General features: G+C 56.7%; 2 protein-coding genes across 2 annotated transcripts; both read right to left on the reverse strand.

Annotated features, from left to right (window-relative positions):
- Positions 1–1,130: 1,130 nt before the first annotated feature.
- On the reverse strand, positions 1,131–4,246 carry LOC101760970 (putative cellulose synthase A catalytic subunit 11 [UDP-forming]). Its single transcript, XM_022826141.1, has 6 exons — positions 4,167–4,246; positions 3,402–4,041; positions 3,188–3,325; positions 2,943–3,068; positions 2,631–2,846; positions 1,131–2,546 (listed from the first exon to the last, which is right to left on the reverse strand). Exons 1-6 carry the CDS (start codon positions 4,244–4,246, stop codon positions 1,131–1,133), a joined length of 2,616 nt encoding a protein of 871 aa, XP_022681876.1.
- Positions 4,247–4,978: 732 nt separating this feature from the next.
- On the reverse strand, positions 4,979–7,865 carry LOC101767455 (transcription factor HY5). Its single transcript, XM_004965899.3, has 4 exons — positions 7,508–7,865; positions 6,968–7,196; positions 5,630–5,786; positions 4,979–5,430 (listed from the first exon to the last, which is right to left on the reverse strand). The coding sequence occupies exons 1-4, from the start codon at positions 7,593–7,595 to the stop codon at positions 5,359–5,361; spliced, it is 546 nt and encodes a 181-aa protein (XP_004965956.1). The 5' UTR covers positions 7,596–7,865; the 3' UTR covers positions 4,979–5,358.
- Between the last annotated feature and the right edge of the window lie 1,453 nt (positions 7,866–9,318).

Raw genomic sequence — 9,318 nt, forward strand, 5'->3', positions numbered from 1 at the left:
AAAAAAAACCCCCACCTCATTTGATGTTTTTGGGAAAAACCCCCCCTCCCCACTCCCCGTTAGGATCTCCTCGCTGGAACCATGGCCAACGACTCAAACATGGTGTTACGCCATGTCATGGCACCTCGCCTTCCTTCTTTTGGTTTCTGAACATGGAGCTCAGATGCTAGACGGACGAGGAGACGACGCGAAAGTGTGAAACCGTGCTGAATTATTGTGGCCTATAATGAAGAAGAGCGCACTGCTCGACACCTTCAATTATCGGTTTCTATTTCAAGAAGCAGCTAGCCCAAATTGTGATAGGGCTGGCAAGCACGTGGAGCCGCCCATGCCCTGCTGCCGTATCCGTTTCGGGCAAAAGGGTTAACGCACTACTACCTCCAGAGAACAGAGAACAGACACCGAACACGGTAGCCCACTAGCCCGAGGCGTCCAGCCGCGCGCGTGTTTGACCATTGACGTTTTTGGACTGGTGGCCCAGACCTTTTGTGCTGCTGTGTTGGGACCTGATGAAGAACGAGAACGAACGGAAAGAATCCAACCGAGACCGACAGGGGGCAGTCCATTTTCTGCCCAAGGGCCAAGGGAAATACCAGTTGGTAAATGCATTCCACATTTGAACTTTGGTAGTGCTGTTCACGTTCAACCCCCTGAAGAAACTCTGAGATTGTGCATTTTCGACCCTGAAATTGTGCTATTACTTGGTCACCAATTTGTAGACGTCTTTGGTAGCAAACCAAGTGCTTTCAAATTTTAGTTAACGCCTCAAAATTCTGATTAGCATTGCAGCATTGGCGAGGTTGGGTAGAGAACCAAACAGCTCGCAGGCACACATGACTATACTCATGATTTTGAGTTTTGGGCTTCAAGTGGCTACAGGCCTACAACACCAAAGTTGAAAAAGACTATATTAGACCTTTTCCTTGAGAAAACACCTCAAGACTATTTCCAGGAGTATTTTTGTTTCGATTTTTAGAAGATAGAGAGCTTTGGATTAGCATTTGGTTTTTGAAATTAAAGATGAGAATGAAAATGCCAGAATGGACCTGATAACCATGACGTGGCCCTAGAACACGCAAAAACGGCACGGCCCAGCTTGGAATCTCATCTTCAATCTTCTTTGTCCCAAGTCACAACACCGGCTGCGGCGACGTGGTGGACCGCGCGGGAGGCGCCGAGTACGAGTCGACGTTGACCCATAGCAGCGAGAGCACGGAGACGAAGAGCACCGACCAGAGCACGGCGATGGTGGGCGCCCGGTCCCGCCGCACCAGGAGGCCCCTGAGGAACCCCTGCAGGTGCGCCACCACCCACCCGGCGAGCGCCAGCTTCACGAGGACCGGGCCCCACGACCGGTACCCGTGGTCCACCCCGTACGACACCGCCACCACCACGCCGGCGAGGTTGCCCAGCAGCAGGCTCGCGGGCGGGATCAGCAGGTTCGACCACCGCATGGACCTCCGCGCGCCCGAGGACTCCTCGCCGCCGCCGTTGCCATCGTCATCCGAGGACGAACGGGTCGCCGTCTCCTCCGTGTATGAGAAACCGACGTCGATCCCGGCGCACGCGCGCAGGACGCCCTGGAACACGGCGGCGAGGCACGCCGACGTGCCGGTGACCACCCAGAGCTTCTGGTCCCGCCACCACGCGCGCGGCGCCACGCGGCTCCACCGGAGCTCCAACGCGACGGTGGCCGCCGCCGAGGACAGGAGCAGGATGAGCAGGACCGCGTCGTAGTAGCTCACGTCGTCCGGGAAGATGGACCTGCCGGTGAGGAGGCAGACCGCCGGGAGCGCGCAGTATAAGGTGAGCGGTAGCGAGACAAGAGGGTAAGCGACGCAGGTCACGTAGCCCAGACGCTGCAAGAGCCGCATGCGCCCGCCGGCGCCAGCCCAGACGGGGCAGTGGCGGCTCAGCAGGACACCCATGGCCGCCACCGCCCGCCGCGACGCCGCGGCGAGGACGTGCGAGGGGCTGGCCGGAGCGAAGCTCTGGAACGCGGCCCGCGCCGGCGCGCAGTACGCCGACGCCCACCCGCGCGCGTGCATCCTGAACCCCGTGGCCGTGGCCATGCCGCCGCCGCCTCCGGAGCCGTACATCCAGCCAACGTCTTTGCCCCACCTCGTCCGCTCCTCGTACGCGCAGCTGACGACGTGGATGGCCTCACGTAGTAGAGAGCAAGCAGCTGCGACCGTGGAGTCCGAGCCGCCGCCGCGCCGTTGGGCCGCGAACGCTGACGCGATGAACGCCGGCGAATGGCCGAAGTGTCGCTCCAGCGCGGCGTGGTAGGAGCGCAGCCTCCGCCTTGTTCTCGCGTTGTCTTCTCCGTCCTGCTCGTCGGAGTCCTCCGAGTCAAGCAAGGGCACCGAGGACATGGTCCTCCTCAACGCGCGCTCCTTCCCGTTCCCGAAGCAGCACCAGTTTCTATGGGCGTCGTCGTCCTCGGCCAGCGCAGGATCGAAGCCGTACAACGCTTTCCGGTTGAAGCAGCAGCCGGAGCCGACGTACACCGGGCCCTGGATGCCGTCCAAGCACTTCATGTCGATCTGAACCAAAGCATCGCAAAATTGTTAGAGTTACTCTAACTCAGAGGAATTTTGGACAGTGAGTAAGTAAGCTCGATCTGTTACGTCGAAGAAAACAGAATCGTGGGTCGCGTCCCGGTCGCCACCGTCGTCGTCGACGCCGATCCGCAGCGGGAACTGGACGAAGCACGTCCTGTTCCCGGCCTCCGGGTCCACGAGGAAGCACATCGCCTCCCCCAGGGCGCTGCTGTTGGTGATGCAGTGGTCGTAGTCCAGGTTGAGCACGTACGCGCCGTTGGTCAGCAGAGCAGACACCCGGAGCTGCCAACAACACAACGCAGAAAACACATTGCAGGTTACAGGCTTACAGCTGAACAAAGGTCAACGACAACATACTGCTCGAGATCAGGCACGTACCAGGGCGTTCAGGGCGCCGGCTTTCCCGTGATGCGGGAACCCCGGCTTCTTCTCTCGCGACACGTAGAACAGCCGGGGCAGCTCGTTCCCCTCGGCGTCCTGGTCGCCGGGATGCCCCAGAAGAACCTGGAGACCGTGCAGGAATCGAACTCCATCAAGGCATCAAATGCTACAGGCCAATGGAGAGACATAGGATTTGCCAGCCATGTCTTGCTGATGGGTGGAGCGAGGCGAGGAGTTCTGACCTGTGTCATGGCGGGATGGTCTCTCGGGTTGTTCCCCGGCCACGGCGTGCCGTCCGACATGACCCAGCCGTCCTCCGGCACCTTCCGCGCCTTCGCAGCGAGGTAGTTGATCCTCACCTTGAACTCCTCGTACTCCCTCTGCAACCCAACCCATTCACGATCAGCGACCGCCCGACCCTTTCAACCGAGGAGGAGCGATCGACCGATCGGTCACCTTCATGGCGCGGCGTTCCTTGACGAAGGACGGCGCGGCTCGGTCCCTGAGGTAGTCGACGCCGCGGGCGAAGTAGAGCTCGGGCGCCCTGGGCTCCACGGCGTGCCGCCGGCAGAACGGCACCCACCGCCGCGCGAAAGCCGCGGCCGCGAACAGCGCCTCGAACGCCAGCATGTCGGCGCCGTCGTCGGAGACGTAGCACGCCAGCCTCCCCGCGGGGTAGTCCACCGCGAGCACCGACAGCACCGTGTTCGCCGTCGCCAGCGGCGGCTCCCTCTCCCTCCCCGCGCCCGCCGCCGCCGTGGTCACGAGCACGTCCACGCCCGGCAGCCGCTCCTCGCCGACGCCGTCGCTCCCGTACCGCGACGCGAGCCTGTCGGGGTGCGTGGCGCGGTGGGTCGGGGAGAGCTTGGGGAGCTGGCCGAGGAGCCACGCGAGGGCGAGGCTGAGCTCGCAGGCGAGCGCGGCAAGCCACAGCCAGGGGGCGTCGGGAACCGGGTGGGTGACGCGGTACCGGAAGAAGGCGGCGAGGAGGAGGACGCGCAGCGCGACGGCGGCGCGGTACAGACCGAGCTCGGCGGGCGGGACGGGCAGCTTCTCGCTGAGAGGCTCGGGAGGGCCATCGCCGCCGGCATCCCCGCTGCAAATTCAGTCATGGCGAGATACGCTAAGGTCCAGGAGCTCGCGTACACTTCTACACGACATGAAACCTGATGGTTTTTGCAGGATTGCAGTGAACACGCCATTGTCAGCGTCAGTGCTCACCTTTCTGAAGATTCAGGCTCTCGGTCCAGGTCGGAAGCCGGGGAGTTGACAGGCACGATCTCTGGGCTCCCTTCGTCCATCCTGAACCTAACTGATAGGTGAACAATTCAGAGTGCAATGTGCGCATCTCATGGTTGTCTCAGCAAACGAACTGATGTACAAGAAGCCATGTGTAAAAACGAAAAACATCTCGATCTGAATAAGTCTGTTTTGTTCTCTGGCATCCATTCCTTCTTCGTCTTCGTCGAGTCAGACGCAGAAACCCCAAACAATCCCATTCCACACATCTGGTTGGGAGGGACAAGATTTGGGGGTACTTCCTGCGATGTTTGCGAGGAGGTCGTAGTGGAAGAAACGACACGGTAAGACAAAGTTACTTTTTGTGTGCTAGCTGCAACAGGCATGACTGTGGCGGTAACAGACAGTGGACGAACTGGTATTGGCCGAGGAATCAGAGACCGCAGCATCTACTAGCCTGTCTGTGTAAACCTAAGCGAAGACCTGGTCAACGATGATGGCCCCGAAGGATGGAGTGACGACCCCGTCTAGCCGGCCCAAAAGCCACGAGCCCACGAGCCTGCAATTGTCGCACGTTCCAGCGTCCAATCTCAGACACTTGAAAAATTATTAGTAAAACTGCATTTTAGCAACAAGTGTTGCGCGACGATCAAACTAACAAATTAATCCGAAACTCACATGACCTGTGTTTTTCTTCGATAACGGAAGTTTTTTCATCAATCTTCAAGGTTTTTCACATCGACACGGTACAGACTTTGAAAAATAGTCCCATTTTTACACAGATGACTCACAAATTCATAAATCGGAGGCCGTTCCTGAATCTTATATTACAGTTGCACCACGCAATGCGTCCATGGCCCATGCCGTCTCACGAACAATCTTCGCGTGTACGGCCAGAATTGCAAATTACATTTTGGCCGGCAAGGAGGCTACATTGGACACTGTTACATACACCTAGCAAGGAGGCTACATTGAACACATGCAGACGCAGCACAGTCCCTGCAGGATATAAGATTTTCATCTAAACAACAGACTTAATCGATCAGATAAATGGCCTAGCTAAGCGAGCAGCCAATTCAGAGTTTCAGACTCAGCTATCAGGATTCAGGAGGTATTTCCTGCTGCTGCTTTCTTCGAAATGCAACCGGTTCCGGTCTTGCATGTAGAGGCCAAGCTATTGGCTGTCTCCGCCGGCACTGCTACCACCCCCCGGCCCTCTTCTGTTGACAGTGGTGTTCTTCAGGATCTGCGGCACGCCGGCACGTGCATGCAGGGGAATAAATCGAATTAATTAAGCTGCCATTTGCATCCTACTTAGTACTGATGATAACAGAAATAAACTCGCTGTTTCAGACGTTGATGGCAGATCGAATGTGCAGTTGACAAGCACGCCTCCGAAATTGCTAGCAGAACTTTTGTGACGGGTGAGGCGTGCGCGCGCGTACCTGTCTGAGCATCTGGTTCTCGTTCTGCAGCGTGGAGAGCCTCTCCTCCAGCTCCGAGTTGCGCTTCTCCAGGTCGTTCACCCTCACCTCCAGCTCGCTCAGGTACGCCTTCTTCCTCTCCCGCGCCTGTTGCGCCGACACCCGGTTCCGAAGCAACCTAGAATTACAGTGAGAGTCAGCATCTTGATGATCCGATCCTGTCCAATTGTCCATTGTCCAAGTGTCCATTTCGGACAGTTTGATGGTGGCCTTATAAGGCTACGACTACGGGCAGGCCCATCTGTGATTTGGGCCCATTTGTGACTTGGGCTATAAATCTGTCATTTCCTTTCACCCTTAGCCTGTATATTAGCAGCAGCTAGAGCAAAACTGTTAAGCGGAAAGCTAAGAAACCCGCATAGCATCATGTGATATGCAAAAGATCTTAATAATAACAAGCATAGAGCTCTCTCTAAGATTGTTTTAAATCTAAACTATTTAAAAAGTAGATCCGCAACGAAACGACGACAGAGCCAGGAAATTGTATCATACAACTGGAAATTTGATGTGCACTACATACAAACTTATTGCGTGTTGCATCTCAAAACCACAGGTTTGGTAGTGAAATTGGCATCATGTCTGATCAGCTCATTGCAAGAGTACGAGATATCAGGCAGTGAAACCTATATTTTTGTGACATATATAACTTCTTTTAAAAATGTATGGCGTTTCGGACAAGCTAATTATTGGTTTGTTTCTAATTAAACTATTTCTCTTATAATAAACACCTTATATTTAAAATGGAGGGAGTATATTCTTTGCCAACTTAGTTGTGTTCTACGATGATAGTGGGACTTTTGAAAGTTTAGTTACATGTCCGTTTCACGAGTATTTATCAGTAATTGGAGCATTATCAAGTGAGGGTCTGAGGGTGTGTGTGTGTGTTTACAAACAGCTACCAATGGCTGTGTGCCAAAAAAAAATGACTTTATTACGTGAGAAAGAAAACTAGCTAGGTAAAACCAGCCATAAGACACCCTGCTAGCATCTCCAATTCATTCTCTCACCTTTTTATGCATCGCCTCTATACATGTTAGTACAGTATATGTTATCGACCAAGTTGCTGTCGTCCTTGGCGGCTTGGCCCTAAAGGCCTTTGTACGGCGTCAAGTTGCGTACGTGAATCCACACGCCTTTGGCCGAGCAGCAACTCTACGCCGACACAAAGCTTCTCTCGACAGCCTCGCAGTCGTCGTCCTCTGCGATCCTATACACGTACCGTACCAGCAGCAGGCAGCTAGCAGAAGGCAATTTACACGCTCGATCGAGATCGAGGCACGGGAGAGAGCCGTAACGCACCTTTTGAGGCGCCGGTGCTCCTTGTCGGCGGGGCTGCGGCCGCTGCGGCGGGCGGAGCTGGCCGCCTGGGCCGCGGCCGACGACGACTGGCCGCGATCGGACGACGTCCCGGCTCCGGCAGCGGCAGCGGCAGCGGCGCCGGCGGTCTCCCTGCCGGACGTCGACGGGCCGGTGGCCAGCTCCAGCCCGACCTCCGGCACCCGCCTGATCTCCTCGTCGCTCTCCATCCCTACACACACCGCGCGCGGCCAGTGATTTCCAAATCAATCCCCCTCTCGATCATGCATGCATGCTGATCGACGTAAAAAGAGTACTCTCTTCCCTTACAATCAAATTTACAAGACAACAAATAGCTAAACTTCCGTTTCAAACAGGAAAAAGCTAATAAGAAACTAGAAGAATCAAGAACAGAGATTAAGAACAGACATGCTTGATCGAAGGAATGGACCGAAGAAAGGTTACAGTAGATCGAAACGGAAGCAATTCAATTGTATATACAAGATGATAAAGAAGATCAAAGGAAGTAGGCAGTGTGCGTGCCTTCTCTGGCCTCCTCCGTCTGCGGCGCCGAGCTGGAGGAACGCTCGCTGCTGGAGGGCAGCGAGCTCGTCGTCTGATCCTGCTGCATATTCTTCTTCTCTCTCGAGCGCTATCTCTCGTCGGCACACGGCAGTCGGCAGCAGGCAGCTGGGGCGATGGATTTCTTATTAATCGTGCGCACGTTTCCGTGTCTCCTCCTGACCCTCCTCTATTGGCCCCTTGTTTTCCTTCCCTTGCCTGAACTTGGAAAGCGTTCGACGATTCCATCCTGCTCATCATGGGCGACCTTTTTTCCTTGGTCGCAAACGCCTAGAATCTCTTTCACAAATCAGCCCCCAATCGTTCGTCATATTGTACAGCTTAGTGTTATCGTGTTCCAGCTTCTAGACAAGAGAGAAGTAGAGTGGATGGCTACAGAATTCGACGAGAAATGAGAGGTTTAGAAGCGAAAAGCGCGGTGTTTTTCGCTTCAGGGGATCCAGCTCTGCCGACGTGACACTGACAGGGCGTCCAGTTCAATCGCGGGGTCCGGGCGGGGCTCCCCCAGCCATCCACCCTCCGCGGGATCAAACGGCCGCCACCCCGCCCACGTCTCGGCACACGAGGCCACGCGTTGGCGCCGGCCAGCGGAAGGTGGCGAGGCGCGCTGCGTGGCCGCGCTCGCCGCCCCCCACCCCGATTGCTCGTCGCCGACGCGCGGGCCGCGGCCGGCGAGGGGGCCCCGTCCTCAGCGGATGGGTGAGCGCCCGCAACCTACCAGCCGCGAGGAGGAGCCCGCCGCCGGCACGAGGCGGGCAGGCTGGGCGCCCCGCCGCCCCGTGCTGCAACTGTGCGCGCCCCCTGTTTTCAATGCGCGCCTTTACGGCGTGCGGGGTGCGGCGGTGGCTCGTCGTCGGCCACAGCGCGGGACGGCGGGGGAGACCTCGGCGAGCGGGGGCTGTTGCATCCCACGGCGGATTTGTGCGCTTTGTTTGGCGGATCCTCGCGTACTGTCGGCGTCAGGGTTAACGAGACGACTAGTCCGCGTGCCGACCGGTAGCGAGCTTGCTCGGGTTCGTTAGCTACGTCATCACGGCTAAAATTTGACGGTCATTAAAAGTTTTTTAAATGTCACGGGGAGAGGGTCCCACCTGAATTGTATTGATATATCTGTGGCAAATCACAGATTGACTGTCTAAACTAATTTCCTATTTGACACTAGAAAAATTATTCGTTCCTTTCTTAACCATTAAAAAAGTTTATATTGCCTATTTGACACCGAGTTCAATTTCCATTCCTTATATGGCACTCTATTAGATTTTTCGTCTGAGAACCATTAAATGCCCGACGAAAACACGATTTTGCCCATGTGGACCCGACCACCCTTCTCCCTCCTCTCCTCTCCTCCCTCTGTTCCTCCATATCTCCAGTCTCGTCTCATCTCAGCCTCTTCCTTCCTCTGTTCCTCATCTCTCCCCCCTCGTCTCCCCACCCCGACCCCCGCCCACCGATTCCTCCACGCTACACACGCAACAACGGTGGAGCTGGACGAGCTCCCTGGTGGTGCTTCTTCCTCAGCACGCACGCTCCCAAGCCTAGGGTTCGGGACAAGGCTGCCTTCCTCCCCGCATGGCGCCCGCCGCCGCGGAAATCCTCGCCTCATTCCTAATCGCATCCCCGTCCCGCTCGCTCCTCCGGCCCCTCTCCCAGCGACCCGCCACCGCTAAGAGAGGCGCCCTATCGATCCGGATATCTGTCGTGCCGCCGCGGGCGGCGCTGCCCGGCGGCGGCGCGCGCGAACGTCGAGCGCGACGGCAATGAAACCGCCGCCT

The sequence above is a fragment of the Setaria italica genome, chromosome IV (assembly GCF_000263155.2).
Source record: "Setaria italica strain Yugu1 chromosome IV, Setaria_italica_v2.0, whole genome shotgun sequence".
In the NCBI taxonomy this organism is placed as follows: domain Eukaryota; kingdom Viridiplantae; phylum Streptophyta; class Magnoliopsida; order Poales; family Poaceae; genus Setaria; species Setaria italica.

Excerpts from the sequence above, each read along its gene's own strand:
- LOC101760970 (XM_022826141.1), bottom strand. The coding sequence starts at position 4,246 with ATGGACGAAGGGAGCCCAGAGATCGTGCCTGTCAACTCCCCGGCTTCC. Across the intron at positions 4,042-4,166 it reads GAGCCTGAATCTTCAGAAAG|CGGGGATGCCGGCGGCGATG; the intron begins GTGAGCACTGAC and ends CTGAATTTGCAG. Across the intron at positions 2,547-2,630 it reads ACGATTCTGTTTTCTTCGAC|ATCGACATGAAGTGCTTGGA; the intron begins GTAACAGATCGA and ends GCTTTGGTTCAG.
- LOC101767455 (XM_004965899.3), bottom strand. The coding sequence starts at position 7,595 with ATGCAGCAGGATCAGACGACGAGCTCGCTGCCCTCCAGCAGCGAGCGT. Across the intron at positions 5,787-6,967 it reads GAGCACCGGCGCCTCAAAAG|GTTGCTTCGGAACCGGGTGT; the intron begins GTGCGTTACGGC and ends CTGTAATTCTAG. Across the intron at positions 5,431-5,629 it reads AGAACCAGATGCTCAGACAG|ATCCTGAAGAACACCACTGT; the intron begins GTACGCGCGCGC and ends GGCGTGCCGCAG.